Below are 15,569 nucleotides of genomic sequence, written 5' to 3'. Positions count from 1 at the left end.
CCTTTGTCTTCAAAGAGCATCCCGGGGGTTTCGTAGCGGTTCCCAGGAGGTCTCTATTCATGGGCAGCCCCCCTGCATTTCTCCAAGCCCCGATGCTCCTTGCTGGGAGCGAGGACCCGCTGTGGGGTGTCCCCTCCTGCAGCTGCAGACACTTGTTCTCTCAGCACCTCCAAGAACAGGAAGCCTTTCTGGGGGTCACTTGCATCATTCATGGGTTTTGTGTTCTCCTTCCTCGCCCTGACCGCAGGTCTGGACGGCTTGCGGTGCTCTGCCAGCCCGGCACACGCAGGTTGCGCTCGCAGCCTGCTCCCAGATTTCGCAGGTTGTTTTATTTTCTGTTGCTTTCTTTTGCCCCCATCCGGCATCCTCCCTGTCTGCTCTCTGCCCGTGTCTATGAGACGAGAGCTGCTGCAGCATGTTACCTGCCTCCTTCCCCACAAATAACCCGGTTAATGCAGAACCGGGGCAGGGCTGAACCGCGCTGGGTGCTAAACTGAGCGCTTCGCTTTGGAGCAGCTGCTTCCAAAATATCCCCTTTGGGTAAGCAGAGAAAACAGCGCAAACTGTCCCCACAGGACAGGCAGGAGCCGCCCCACATCTTGGTTCCCTGGAGGGCTGGAGGGGTCATGGAGCCCATCACTGAATGGAGCATCCCTTTGGGTGGGACACTCAGTGAGGACCACTTCGTTAACTGCTTCATTAACAGCTTTGTTAACCCATCCCTGCTGCCTTGGCCAGTTACTTTCCTGCTAGTGGCGCGGGGTTGGGGGAACAGGCAGAGCTGTTCGCGCACTCCGGGTTTCTAAAGAGTCTCAACCACCGTGAGATAAAGATTGGAGTCATGGGAGTTGCTGTTCAGGTTTCGCTGTAATAGGAAGTGAAGGGCGAGTGCGATGAAAAGCTGCACAGGGAGGATGGAGAGCGGTGGTGAGATCCTGCTCGAAGCATCTGCGGCCGGTGTCTCTGCACCAGGCAAGTGTCCAGCAGCCGAGAAAGGTCAGGGCTGGATCCAGGTCAGAGTTAGAGCTGCCTCTTTTTCCCTGGGCACGACCTGCCCTGCGATGCGCAGGGGACGGGCAGCGCTGCCAGCAGACCCTGCTGGTCCCCAGCGCCTGCGGCCTCGGCCGCCACGGGCCAGGGTCACCTTGTGTGAAACCTCCTCTGTCTGTCTGGAAATTCGACCACCTCTCCGGGAGACCTGCCGGTCCCTCTGGCTTTGTTTCCCTTTGATTTTCAGTGCCTTTCATCGGACATCTCAGAAGCTTTGCAAAAGTGCCCCAGCCTGGCAAGGCTCCCAAGATAACTCCAAACATTATTGATTTGGGGGCGGCAGGAGGACGTGGCTGCGGTGCCGGGCTGGTGGGATGATTTTAGCTGTGCAACTAGGCAGTCCTTCCAGGGGCTAACTACTCCTTTCATGAAGCACAGAACTTTTATCTCTTAAAATCCCATGGATATAATTCATGTCTTCAGCGTGTTACTCAAATCTGATCTGCTATTTGAGCCCAGTCAATAGTCCCATTCATCCTACAGTGGGTTCTCTGTCCCTCTGGCAAACATTTTGCCGCGCGGAGCCGTGCGGGTGTGTGAAGCGAGGCGCACGGGGACGCCGGCTGGGCAGCAGCGCGCCGAGCACGAACGGTGGCGCCTCCTGGATCTTCGATCTTGGGGCCATCTTGGACAGATCATTCAATTTTTCTCGTGCTTTTGCACATCTGAGTGGTTCCTGGTTTGTCCCTCGAAGCCTGGTTCGTAGGGTACGTATATGTGTAAAATTTCCGTGGTAAAGTGCAGCTTTGGGATTTGGGGAGGTGGGATTTGTCCTCCCCGCGTGTGCTGGTGAGACGAGGCTTGGTGTTGTGTTTTCTAAAGGCTGTTGTGGGTGGTAAAGGCTCCAAAATGGGGCCTGTGGCACCCCAGACCTCATCCCCGGCACGTGTGGAGCCCGGGCAGCCTTTCCGCGGGGCTTTGCGCACAAATCCGATGGCAGAAGCTGCTGCCGGAGGTGGGGTAGTCTCTGCTTGTCTGGTTTTATGTATTTACTCAAATGATGAATCAGAGGAGGAGCCTGCCAGCAGCTGCAGTCCCATCTTAAATCACTGATCAACTCCAACCACCCGGTGGAGAAGTTATTTAATAAACAAGTCGTTGCTAATTACGTGTGAAAGCAGGCTGGGGATGGGCCGGGTCCAGAGGACCGTGGTGTCTCACGGGGGTGGGGCTTTGGCTGACCTCTGTGGGAAAACACAGAGAGAGAGGATTTGAACCTTTTTGGAACAAATTAAGCATTGAGCGATGCTGCCCCAGCGCTTCGTGCTGACCCCAGCAGTGCATGGGCCGGCTCCGTTTGGGGCTGAACTTTGATGCTGGTGGCTGCAAACAGTGATTTGGAGGCACGAGACGCTCACTGCTGGATTCTGCATGACCTGTAGAGCAGAGAGCTCGTCTGTCTGTGGGCTGGATGTGCTCAGCCGTTCCCAGCTCCGACCTTTCCCAAACCCCCATCCCTGAGCACCGCAGGCCGTTGCGTGACCCCACGCGGCTTTGCTCCGGCATTGTGCCCAAAGCCCCGGTTTGCCAGGCGGTCGCCGGCAGCGGGTGCTCGCTGCGGGGACAGACACCATATTGCTGCTTTCTAAGCACCCTTGGCGGGCTGTAATCCGGCTGTTTTGGCTGCCGATTAGAGCGGCTGTTCCCCGGATTACCCGTCCCGGCTGCTCGGTGCCGGCTGCCGCGGCTGGGGAGCTGTGGGTGGGGGGGCAGATCTGCCTCCGCTGGGCTCCTGCATCTGGGCTGTTTCACAGGATAGATCTGCAGCTGGATCCTGCCCCAGTGTGGGCAGAGGAGCCCCCTGAACCCCAGGTGGTGGTGAAGGTGACCCAGACCCTGCAGAGGCCCCGCGGGGAGTGTGGGGTGAGGAGCTGCCCCTCGCTGCCCCTGTCCTGCTGCAGTTCCCCAGCCCCTCCCCGTGCTGGCAGCAGCGTGGCTCACATGCTGGCTTTGTGGCCAGTATACCGGATTCATGGCTTGTATGCTGGGCTTGTGGCCGCCGTACCTGACTCAGGGCTTGCACGCTGGGCTTGTGGTTCTCATGCTGGGCTCGTGGCTTACATGTCAGGCTTGTGGCTGGCACACTGGGCTTGTGGCTGGCATACCAGATTTGTGACTCACATGCCAGGTTTGTGGCTTGCATCCCAGGCTGATGGCTTCCGTGCTGGACTTGTGGCTTGCATACCAGGCTTATGGTCCTCATACTGGGCTCACAGTTTGCACACCAGGCTGCTGGCTTACACGCTGGGCTGATGGCTTGCACGCCGGGTTCACGGTGAGCACACAGCAGCCTGCATGGCACGGCGGGTTTGCCCCGGGGTCAGCCCGTGTCGCTCACGCGTCGCGCTGGTCCCTATCCTGGGTGGCTGCTGGTGCACCAGCGCTGCCCAAAGCTGCGGCTGCGCCCGGGGCGACCGGCCGGGCTGTGGACCAGGAGCTGTGGCTGCGGGCACCTGCACGGCAACACCCCCGCGAACAGTGAGACCGTGCGGCTGCTCCGCGGTTTGCGCTGGTGTTTCCATGGGGGCTCTGTGTGTGTGTGGTTTGTCCTGCAGCTGGGGCAGGTGATGTCCCATGGCTGTCAGACCTCTCACGTGTGCAGTGTCCGCTGTGTGCAGATCCCAAGGCACTTTGCAGGCCCTGAGGCTTCACCTCCGCTGTCCCAGCAGACGGGACCCAGCACTTTCTGCAAGGGGAGCTGCGGTGCAGCGGACCAAAGCAGCTTGTCCGTGTGTCGGCCCCAGTGAGCGCCGGAGCCAGCCCAGCTCCCGTGGCACACGCTGCCATGCAGCCAGGAACCTTTTGCACACCCACGAGCACACGCGCAGGAAAGACAGCTGGAGGGATTTTCTTCAAAAGCAGCCAGAAGCTGGACTGTGAGGTAGATGCAGGTTTTTGAGAGAAGCTTTAAGGAACTTGTTGAGCCCACGATGGGGGAGCTGGTGGCCTCTGTCCTTGCAGTTGCCACTGGGAGTGTGGTCACCTCCCCAGCGAGGGGCTGGGACCCGCTTAGGGTGGCGGGGGCTAGTTTGGGGGGCCAGGCAGTGCTGGCGCGGGGAGGGAACACGCTCCGGCCCTGCTGGGGACCCTCCTGTCCCTCTCTGGGGGCTGGCGGGGACGTGCAGCCCGAGCCCGCGTTCCCTGCCGCGGGGGAAGGAAGGGGCAGGAGTCTTGGTTCCTGTTGTCCAGTTGAGCATTAAATATAGGCTATTAAGCAATTTTGTTTGCAGGAAGTGTAGAAATACTGCTCTGTGTGAGCACAACCTCTGTCACACACCGAGAAGGCTGGAACTTGCCTTGCAGCCTGCAACCGGCCTCAGCAGCATCCTCCGCGTTCCCCTCCGTGGCAGCGTTAACCCTTCGCTCCCGGACTCAGCGGAGGGTTTGTCCTTCACCTGAGCTGCCCACAGCCTCCTGCTGCTCTTGCTGCTGTCCCGGCCGCCCTGATAATGCAGCTGAGCCAGAGCTTCTTTTGCTTTTTCCCAGCTTAAATAACAAGCTGGCTGCAAAGTCAGCTTTGGGGAGAGCCCCACTCTCTGAACCAGCAGTTTGACTTGTTCTCTGGCCAACCTGATCTTCCCAACGCAGGACTGCACTCTCTGGTGGGCGGCAGGGCCGGGCAGGAGGGCACATGTGTCTCATTTTGACGGGCTGCGGTTCCCCTCCGTGTCCCCCGTGGTCCCGTTTCCAGCTGTCCTTCCCAGCCGGGGGAGGCGTCTGGGCAGAGGGGCTGCAATCTCTTCTTAGCGCCTTATACATTTTGATTTAAGGGAAAAGCTCCCTGCTGTACATCTGCTCTGGCTTTCAGGTTTCAGCACACTGTAACCTCTGTGGTCCCTTTGAGACCCGCGCCCAGGGATCCCAGCTGCGGACCCCACCGGGACGGGGCTGTCCCCGTCCTGCTGGGGGCTGTACATGTGGAAGAGAGTTGTGAAATGATGTCTTCCTCTTGGAAACAGCCTTTTTCAGTAGTTCCAAATTCCTTTGGAAGGGTTTTTTTTTATGTAAAAAGCAACCACTTCAGTCTCGTTGCAGTAATAGTGACCACTTCCCAGAAGGAAGATTGAACTCTCTGTAGCGGAGGAGGAGGCGGGATGCTGGGGTGATGACAGAGGGAGCACGAGGTGCTCCTGTGCTGCTGATCCTTTGCAGGGCTGCTGGGGGCCGGGGTGACATCGGCTTCAGCCACGTTTGGAGGGAGCGCTGGTGCTGGGATGGGAACTGCAGGGAGGAGAGATGTGGGGTACGAGGAGATGTGGGGTACCGGGGAGACATGGTACCTCTGCCATCTGCAAGGGCACATCTCCTTCCACGTCACTTGTCCCCGTCCTGTGCAGTTTTCTGCCCCGCTGCACCCAGTTTGGGTCATGAACGCTCTTCCAGGGTGGGAAGGTGTTCGGGAAGGGGAGCGCCGTTGGGCTGCTCCCTAAACGGTTGAACGGGTGACCCTGTATCACAGTAATGAGCCGATACACCACTTTTAAAAGAGCGTTTTATTTAGATTATTGGTTGCTGTAGCTACACAGCTGGGCCGCTGGCGTGCGGGGTGTGCGCCTGTTTTCTGTCAAGTGGGCTTCCCCGAAGGGATGTTGGTCCCTGCCAGCGCGGGGGTGGGAACGGGAGCCGCGGGAGGTGACGTGAGGAGTGGGACGGCGATGGGAACCCCAGCGGGGAGGAGCGAGCCGTGTCCGTGGGGCTGCGGGGCAGGACAGTCCCAGGTGGGAGCAGAGGGGACACTGGCACGGCAGCTGTGGCTGTTTAGCACAATATAAATTGGCCAGAGAGGGTAATTCAGGTGACTCTCCGCACACTGTGATGTACTGGGCAGAGGCCCCGGCTGCCCTGGCACATACCCGGGTGTGCCTTGCAGGGGGGACAGAGCTCTGCTTTGCTGGTCCCTTCTCCTGTGGATTTGTGTCGGATCCTGGGTGCAGGTGGCTGCAGCCCGGGGGTGCCAGGGGCCACCGCTGCCCTCCCGGTGCGTGGGCAGCTCGTGCCGGGCTGTGTTCTCCTCCTGGGATGCCTCTCCAGACGTGGCACCGTCCGTTCTGCCCCGGGAGATCTGCAGAGCGCGGTGCTGCAGCCGCGAGGTGCGACGGGCACAGGTTCGGGGGCTGCAGCTGCCAGCGCGGGTCAGGGCACCCCAGGCTGGCAGCTGCCACGTGTCCCCACGGGCACATCGCAGCCCTGGTGCCACTGCCGGCACCTGCTCGTCCCCGGGTCCATCCCGGCCATCCCTGCTCCTCCCCATCAGGACCACCGTCTGGGTGTCTGCCCCCCCAGGCTGCTTGTATTGCATTTTTCTGGCATTGTGGTGGTTTTCCCCGATGTTGCAGTCGACTGATGAATCCAGCCGGAGAACTTGGAAGCAGAACTTTCACAGCCTGTGACTCATGTGCAGGGTTTGGGTGGTTTTACTCATGTGCAAGAGGAAACAGAAGTTTCTGTCGAGCCTGCGTAGGATTTTGGGCTTGCTTGTCCACAGCCCTGGGGAAGAAGAAGCCCGAGGAGCTGAGCGGAGGGGCCGCCCTGCACCCCTGTGAGCGCAGCTGGGACCTTTGGCTGCTTCCACTGCAGGGTTTGCTCCCCAACACATAGATGAGAAGCTCAGGCATTTAGGAAAATGGGATGCTGTGCCAGGGAGGGCTCAGATTGGATATTAGGAAACATTTCTTCCCCAAAGGGCTGTGGGGCATTGGAACAGGCTGCCCAGGGCAGTGCTGGAGTCACCAGCCCTGGAGGGTTGGGCAGACGGACATGAGGTTCTCAGGACATGGGGCAGTGCTAGAGTTAGGTTACGGTTGGACTCCATGATCTTAGGGGTCTCTTCCAACTGAAGTGATTCCGTGACTCTATTCTATGAGCGGTTGGATGGCACAGGGAGGATGATGGGGTCCCTCGTGACGGCTCCTCGCTTGCCCCCAGATGTGAGCACGGGTGCCCCTCTCTCCTTTTCTGGCGGAGCCTGCCACTAATTTTAGCATCTGCTTTGTCCCTGCGACTTGGCCGTGTGGTTCAGCAGGCGGCTGCCAACGCTCCTTTATCGCTGTCGCACCAGGAATTATCTCCTTCTCCCCTGCCTCCCCCTCGCGGGCCGTTGCTGGTGGTCAGCTGGGAGCTGCGGGAGAGGAAATGGCTCCTTAAGTCATTAACGTTATTAACGTCATTAGCGTCATCTGTGTTACGGTTCCAGAGGAGGCAGGAGGCCACCGGCTCTGGGGACGGGGTAAAGACCCGAACCCTGGTGCTGCCCGGCGGGAAGGGGCTGTCCTGGTGTGTGAAGTCAGTGGGGACTGAGCCGTGTCAGGATTAGCCCCGGGGCTCTAAGCAGAGACACTCGGAGAGCAGCTTTAATGCTTCAAGAAACATTTAAATTCTCTTATCCCATGGGAAAAGCAAAACACTTGAATTCCTTTGCGGTTATCTTCTGGCGCTTGGTGTCCAAGAGGAGGAAACAGCCTTTGTGTGCACACGTGTGTTTTCCACCTGTGCTTAGCAAGGAAAAAAAAACACCGATTTTTTTGATTTTCAGTGAAGAAACGCACAGGGAAATTAACATTTTATCTTCCTAATGCCATCTGTGTGCCTGCAGTCCCTTGCGATGCTCAAGTATGAGTTCCGTGCGAGCCGTGCATGTGTTTGCGTGTGCAGGGTGACGGGGCCGGCCCCAAAAGCCAGTCCTGGATCTGCTCAGGTCACTGCAAGTAAGAACTTAATAGGATGGAGATCTCGGAGAGAATCTGCAGCTTGGGGAGCAATAAACCTCTGCGCTACCACCCGTGCTGGTCCTTCCTTCAGCAGGCTGGGGATGGGGGTCCCATCGGATGGGTCTCTCCACGGGACTGGCTGGGCTCGCCCCTCTGCCCGCACTGTGATGTCTGTGGGCTCTTTCCTGCTCTAACGTGTGTTTTCCCCTCTCTCGCAGACCTGTCGGCGGCCAAGCGCAAGTTCGCGGACTCCCTCAACGAGTTTAAATTCCGCTGCATCGGCGATGCCGAAACGGATGACGAGATCTGCATTGGTGAGTCCCGGCACTGTCCCTGCGGAGCCCGGGGGCCGCGCTCTAGAGCCCTGAGCTCAGCGGGACATGGGGGGCAAACCTGCACCAGGACGCCAAGGGGCCCGGGAGTTTGGGTGCTTCCCTGCTCCCTGGAAATGGCAAATTTCTCCTGGTTCAACATCACAAAGACTTCCCAAAGAAATTAATGGTTGCTTCTTGGCCTAAATCTGGTCCTGCCAGATGCGAAAGGAGGAAGGTTGCCTGTACCTGAGACCTAGACACCTGAAATCGGGATTACCCAGCCCTTTCGCATGGGAGAGCAGGGGTCTGGAGAGGCAGTTGTGCTTCACATTATCCTGCTTCTGCCCCAGCTGAACTTTTAGAGCTTATTGTGCACATCGTCTGGAGCCAGGAGAGCAAATGAGCTTTAGCCCTGATTTAACTTTTGTGCCCAGTCTCTCAGCAAAAATAGCTTTCTCATCCCCTTCCCTCGCTGTGATACACGCTGGTGAGCGGCCCCTCGTGCGCTGAGCCCGGCCGGCGCTGAGCCAGGGCTGGTGGGGAGCGGGCTGTGGGGTCCGAGGCGAGGTGGGAACGTGGTGCTGGGGGCGCTCTGCCGCTGGTTGCTTTTGTAGGCAGCTGGAAGCTGTTCTGAAGAGAGAGCAAGGATGACAGAAAATCCCCAAGCAGCCAGTCCCCCCAGACACAAACAAAAAATCCCCGTTCAGTCTAAAAATAAAACATTGTGAAATGCTGACTGTGGGGGTGTGTCCCTTCCAGCCAAGTCTCTGCAGGAGTTCGCCACGGTGCTGCGGAACCTGGAGGACGAGCGGATGCGCATGGTACGGCTCCAGCTGACGGGGGTGCTGGCACCAGTGATGGGCGGTTTGGCACCTGTGGTGGGCAGTTTGGCACCTGTGGCACCATGACCTGCAGTGGCTGCGAGCCCCGGTGCCCCTTCCCTTGGCCGGGCAGAGCCGCAGGGGAGAGCAGAGGGTGGGCAGGGTGACCTTGGTGGGAGGACATGCTTGAAGGGCATCAGTAATGGTGTCTGGCTGGTGGGACCCATTGGGGTGAGGAGCAGGTTTGGTATAAACCCCTCAGCCTCCCCTGGGTCCTCAGCCAGTGCCAGGCTGGGGAGGGGGCTGCAGGGGGGTGTCCCGGGGCTGCAGGCGGGTGTCCCTCGGTTGCAGGGAGGTGTGCTGGGGTTGCAGGGGGTTGTCCCGGGCTGCAGGAGGGTTTTTGCGGGAAAGCCTGTGCAGCACCTGGGGTGTCCTGTGCTGAGCTGTGCCGGCCTCTGCCCGCAGATCGAGAACGCCAGCGAGGTGCTGATCACGCCGCTGGAGAAGTTTCGCAAGGAGCAGATCGGGGCTGCTAAGGTAGGCTGCTGCTGTCACCTCTGTCCCTGCTCGGAGCAGAGCCCTGAGCTGTGTGGCCGTGGCCGGGACCCAGCACGCTGCAGGGATGCAGACGGCACAATCCAGCTCCTGGGAAAGTGCCTCAGTGTTCCAAGTTCACCTACAACCAAGTAACATGCCAAGGACCAAAAATCACATGCCAGTTGACATGAACTTCTTTTTTTCTTCCTCCAAACTAGAATTAGTACTTTCTTAGAGGGGTTCCCAGTTGCCTGAGCCCCCCAGTCTGCACCCCCACCCCAGCATGTCGCTGGGTGCCTAAGGGGGAGTTTGGATGGATTTGGGCAGGACGGGTGAGCCCAAGGAAGCGCTGGCGTGGTGAGGGCAGCTCTGAGGCAGCCTGGCCCCCCTTTCTTTCCTGCCTTTGTTCTGAAATTTAAACCACTGTCTGCAGCTCTCCTGTTGTTACAACAACCTGCTGCTGCCTGCAAGAAGCTCATGCCGGCACGGCGGGGCCGGTGTGCGTGGCGGCGGTGGTGTACGTGGCGGCGGCGGTGTGCGTGGCGGCGGCGGTGTGCGTGGCGGTGGTGTGCGTGGCGGTGGTGTGCCGGCTCCCTGGCCAGGCCGCGCTGGGTCGTGCAGCTGAAAAAAGAGACAAAACGGGGTGTTTCAGAAAGGAGCCTGTTACTAGCAGGTGTTAGCGGTGGATTCGTACTGGCGTGTCGGGGTGGCGAGGCTGGGATGAGAGGTGCAGAAGAAAAGTTGAGGTCGACATCCTTCTTTACGCTTCTGCCACAAACAGCCAAATCACTGTGTCGTCGTCCCAAGTGACAGATGATAAACCATTGCGGGTGGTGGAGTGGGATGTGAAGTTGTGATGATGTGCTGGTTCACAAGCACCTTCCTCGCTGTGTTGTCTTTGGCCCAGCCTTGGGACTGGATGTTTTGCTGAGCTTTGGGCTCTGGCAATTGAGGAGGGGCTGCCCAAAGTCTTGGGTATGGGCAGCATGAGCCATTTTCCTGTAGCTGCCTGATGCTCATGGGTAAAAGCAGCTTTACTCGCTTCCAGCCAATGCCCCTTGGCCTTGGTCCTGTCTTGTTCCGACGGGGTGAGCTCCAGCGGGGCCCGCAGCGCGGTGCCGCAGGGATTCCCTGGATCCTTGTGGCTGCCCCTGTGCCGTCGTGCTCAGCATCGCACTTTTTGTTCTGTTTTGTAGGATGCCAAAAAGAAGTACGACAAGGAGACAGAGAAATATTGTGGAGTGCTAGAAAAGCACTTGAACTTGTCTTCTAAGAAGAAGGAATCCCAGCTTCAGGAGGTGAGAGCAACCTCTGGTTTTCCATGTCTAGCAGCAACTGCGGTGAGCTTTTTGAATGCTTACATAGCTTATAGCATTGGTTCTTCTGGCTGTAAACTCATTTTTTATCTCATTTTGGCTGCCAGTGGCGGGTTTTTCCCCTCTTCCTCTAATCAAAGGGGACAGCGTTGTTTTGGTGAGTAAATCAGAGAGGTCCCAAAATGGATAGCAATCAAAAAAGAGAGAGAGTTTATAATTAAAGAGCGTACCAGCAAGGAACTGGTTCTGCTGCAGGCTTCCTGTGTGCCAGCGCAAATCACGGGTGTCTTCAGTTTCCTTCTCTGGAAGTGGCTGCGCTGGCTCTGGGCTTTGCGGGGGTGGCGAGCAGGCTCCGTGCTTTGGAGGCGCTGTAGGAGCCTCTCGCTGACCGGGGCTGTAGTGAGCAGCTGTGCCAGATGCCCCCTGGGTGAGTGCGTTGAGTCTGGAGCCACTTCTTCCAAGTCTGGAATTCCCTGCGCTGGCCCAGAGCTGCAGGTCCCTGCTGTGGGGTGACGCTGGTGTGGCACCGAGCCGTTCCGGGGGCCCTGGTGGGCACTGGGGTGGCTCAGGTGGGGCTGCGGCGCCCAGCAGAGCTGGGGATGCGGGAGCAGGTACGTCTGTGGCACAAATAATCATCTCCCACCAAATCAGGGCTGCAGAGGGGTGAGAATTGGGGTTGATGTGCCTGCAAGCAGCTTTGTCCTTGCATAGGTGTTCTGTGTTTGTAAATAACTTACCATGTGGAAGCACGCATACATCCCAGAAGACAGAGTCCCATTGGCATGGCTTTTAAATAACCCTTTAAACGTCTGGTTTAGCTGGTGTTTGAAATACTGTCCTGAGACACAAGAGTGGAAGGATTTATTTTGGGGGAAGGAAGGAGCCACTTGTGGCTCTCAGGGTTGCAGCAGTGACTTTCAGAGGTGGGATCCTGTGCCCTGGCCAGAGCACGGCCCTGTGGGGCCTGCGGGGTATGGGATGCGGTGCGGGGTGTGGGATGTGGTATGGGATGTGGGATGGGATGTGGTGCAGATACAGGCAGTGGCTGGGTGCGGGATGCAGTGTGGGATGCGGGATGTGGTGCAGGATGTGGTGCGGGATGCAGCATGATGCGGGATGCAGCGTGGGATGCGGGATGTGGTGCAGGATGCAGCACAGTGCGTGCTGTGATTCTGTGATTCTGTTTGCTGGTGCCATCTGCTGGCATCTTCAGCTCAATCGGTGAGTCCGTCTGTTGCCGGGACTCCAGAGGAGGCCAGAGCCGGCAGCGCCTGCTCCAGGTTCAGCTCTTGGGGCTCTTCCCACCAGGCATTGGGAAACATCTGTTGGTTTTGGGGGCTCAGCCCCCACCGAGGAGCAAGTGCCTTTGGACCAGCGGTCCAGTGTGTATTTGTGAGCCGCGGATGTGGTGTCCAGCGGCGTGTGGATGCGGGTCCCGTCCCCGGGGCTGCCGCGCGGTCCTGCCAGCGCGGGGGCTCTGCGGGTGGGGACTGCGCCGCGCCAGCTGTGTGCCGGCAGGGAATGGTGGATGGCAGGGCTTTAGGAAAGCGAGCACCACCCGTTTGTGAGCAGTCTGAAGCTCCACGAGACGCCCCAATGTCCTGAGAGATGCGGGTTGTGTCTGAGAGATTTGGTGGTTCATATTGTATTTCCTGACCTCCTGTTGCTGTCCACAGCTGGATGGTGATAGCGGCCAGATGTGCAACTGCTGCAGCACGGTGGGGAGAGGAGGAAACCATGGGAATTCTCTGCTGCTTTGGCTGTTGGCCAATTAAGTTACACACAGAGTCTAATCTGCCATTTAACTCCTGGCAAAGTTATTTGATTGCATCATATTTTCTGCTTTGCAGAACTGGGTTTGCTAAATACCTCGGGCTGCGCACTGTGGGCACGGAGCGCGAGTGCTGGTGTCAGGTCACGGGGAAAACGGGCCATTTCGTGGCTGCGCCACGCAGGGAATGGGGAATAAGCTGCCGCTCAGGTGCCGGGTGTTTGCCAGCTGGGTTTTGCAGAGCGCGGAGCGGCCGTGTGTCCAGCCCTGATGGGGTGTGTGGAACGACGGATCCTCCTGCAGCTCCGGCTCTGCCCGGGCACAGCGAGGGTCACGCTGGCGGGGGCGCCTCAGCGGGACGGAGGGATTTGCCTCCTGTGGAGCAATGGCTTGGTGGCGGTTTGTGCTGCGGCTGAGGCTCTTGGACCAGGGTTTACTGGAGCTGAGCTCAGAGCAGTGCTGGGTCACCCAGAGCAACCTCCCCGTGGGCACCGCTGGCATTGGTGACAGCCCGGGTTGCTCTACACCAAGTGTCACTTGCAGACACGGCAGCAGTGTGTGCCGGGGACACCCGTGTCCCTCACCCCGCCTGCGGTGCAGCGGCTCCGCTCCATCTGTGTTACCAGGCTATTTTTACGCACTGGCTTTGGGGCAAATCCCGCTTTTTGCTCACTTGGGCTTTAGCTTCCGAGCAGAGGGGGCGTGCTGTCTGCTGACCCCCAAAGTGACACGCTCGCTGGAGAAGGGGGACGGGCTGCGTGTTGCCCGGGATGCTCTGGGCCGTCTCCCACTGCGGCACTTTCCAGAAAGCAGAGAATTGCCTTTTATTGTCAAGTATGCAGCGACTTCTCATTTTTCTCGCTTCTAATGCGTACATTTCTACACAGCTGTCAAGGAGGTGAGAACATGAGTCATTTTTCAGCTGAAGAAAGAGCCTGTTCATGTGAATTAGGTTTATATTTAATCGCTGTGCCATCTGTCCGGCTCTGGACCAAGGTCTGAAGCTGGACTTGTTCTGCACGGACACGTTCCCATTAGAAGCAGATGTCCTGTGGTGCCGAGGCCAAGCGCTCCCTGTCCATAGTAACTCCAGATTTCCCCTTTAATCTCCCTGGCGCTTGCAGGCAGACAGCCAGGTGGACCTGGTTCGACAGCATTTCTACGAAGTCTCCCTGGAGTATGTCTTCAAGGTGCAAGAGGTCCAGGAGAGGAAGATGTTTGAGTTCGTGGAACCTGTAAGTGAGGGCTTAAAGCCACCTCAGCCTCCAAAAAATGGGGGATTGTGGGGAGAAGCAGGAGCTCGGGGGGAGTGGTGTGGCCGGGGGCTCCAGCCTCACCCCACAGCCCCTGCTCAGGGACAGAAAGTGCCCGTGAGAGCCTCGGGGCACGGGGCCGTGAACTTGGTGGCCATGTGCACGCTAGAAACACTTCAGATTTTATCGTGCGGCCATCTCTGTCGTGATGGGATGGACCGAGGGGCCTGCTGGCAATTAAAGTAAAACAGGCTTGATTGGGGAAAAAAACAAAGTAGAACTGTAGTGCTCACAAGGGAGAAAGAGTGCGGGAGTGGCAGAAACAGGACAATAAGTTTTCTAAGACCTACTGCTGCTCAGGTGCTCAGTCCTTTATAGCTCCTGGGGGAAGCGCCAGAGCTCCCCAGCTCTTTGCAAAGGTGATTCCTGCTGAGTGAGGAGTGAGTGGGAGTGGGCAGAGGTGCTGCCTGTGGTCCCTTCCTGCGCCTCCTGGCTCTGCCCGCGGTGACCCCGCAACTTCGGTGATGCGGGGAGGGGGGACAGAGGGGACGAGGGGTCCTGGGCTGGGGGCTCGATTGGCTTTGGGGGAAGGAAGCACAGACTCGGCTCTGGGGTCCGTTCAGAGGAGGTTTTGAAAGCAAAGTGAACAGAGTATCTCCCTGGGGATGGCCAGCAAACCCCTCCGCCCCGGGGGTGTTGCAGGGACGTGTCCCCTCGGCAGCGGGTGCTCTGGAAGCGGCTCTGGGTCTCTACTGACCGTCTTGATTCGTTTTACCCCAACACAGCTGCTGGCCTTTCTGCAGGGACTTTTCACCTTCTACCACCACGGCTACGAGCTTGCAAAGGACTTCAGCGATTTCAAGACAGAGCTGACAATCAGCATCCAGAACGTGAGTGTGCCGTGTGCCCGTCACCATGACGGTCCCGCAGAGCAGAACAACACTTCCTGATATGTTTTAACAAAGGTTTTGTTCTCCTTTTTTTGGTGAGCCATCAAGCTAAGGCTTTGACTGTGCCGTTGGAGGCAAATTCTGTTTTGTCGATAACCCCACACGGCAGCTGGCTCCCTGCGGCACAGCCGTGTCCCCGGGCTCCGCTGGTGGGCAGAGCGCGCCGTGTGCCCTGTGGCTTTGGTGGCGGTTTCAAACCATTCTGCGCGTGTTTCACGGCGCCGTCCGCTCTGGAGGGGCAGCACTTTGTGCCGTCCCAGTCCCCGGGATGTGGAGCGGAGCCCTTTCTGTTGGCACAACTTTTTCACAAAGTCCACAATAGCAACAATTTGCCAATTTTCATAATGTTTTTCTTTTAGCTTAAACGCAGGCCCAGGAAGAAAACGTGTCCTGTGGCTCCCCAGGTCCCGTCCCCCAGGAGCTGTGGGGCTCCATCCCTCCTGGCTGCGGAGGGGACCGCGCTGGGTCTGTGCGCAGGACAAGGCATTCCTGTTTCTATTTGCAGACGAGAAATCGTTTTGAAGGAACGAGGTCAGAGGTTGAATCTTTGATGAAGAAGATGAAGGAGAATCCTCACGAGCACAAAAACATCAGCCCGTACACGATGGAGGGTTACCTCTACGTGCAGGAGAAACGTAGGTGGCGGGTGGCGGAGCTGCCTGTGCCGGGGGAGGGTGGTTTATCAGGGTCTGGGGCATGAGGGCGAGGTGATGGGGCATGAGGTGATTCAGCAGGGTGCGGAATCCATGGGAGAGAGGCCTGGGAGGGATGGGAAGGTGGGAGCCAGTTCTCCCTGGGAGGGAGAATCACTGCCAGTGCCTGATCAAAGTCTTTCCCCTGAACAGAAAGG

The 15,569-nt window shown here is 58.3% G+C and overlaps 1 protein-coding gene across 3 annotated transcripts in view; it reads left to right on the top strand.

The window, feature by feature from the left end:
* Positions 1-15,569, top strand: part of ARHGAP26 (Rho GTPase activating protein 26) — a 126,924-nt gene that overhangs the window by 11,459 nt on the left and 99,896 nt on the right. For all 3 annotated transcript variants that reach the window (XM_065029410.1, XM_065029409.1, XM_065029411.1), the window contains exons 2-8: positions 7,976-8,071; positions 8,831-8,892; positions 9,358-9,429; positions 10,626-10,727; positions 13,641-13,751; positions 14,555-14,659; positions 15,225-15,354. In XM_065029410.1, the coding sequence (XP_064885482.1) occupies positions 7,976-8,071; positions 8,831-8,892; positions 9,358-9,429; positions 10,626-10,727; positions 13,641-13,751; positions 14,555-14,659; positions 15,225-15,354 (678 nt within the window). The remainder of the gene's footprint in view (positions 1-7,975; positions 8,072-8,830; positions 8,893-9,357; positions 9,430-10,625; positions 10,728-13,640; positions 13,752-14,554; positions 14,660-15,224; positions 15,355-15,569) is intronic.

Source organism: Columba livia, chromosome 14, assembly GCF_036013475.1.
Source record: "Columba livia isolate bColLiv1 breed racing homer chromosome 14, bColLiv1.pat.W.v2, whole genome shotgun sequence".
In the NCBI taxonomy this organism is placed as follows: Eukaryota; Metazoa; Chordata; class Aves; order Columbiformes; family Columbidae; genus Columba; species Columba livia.
Note: the sequence above shows the minus strand (reverse complement) of the source record. Positions and strands in the feature narration are given on the sequence as shown.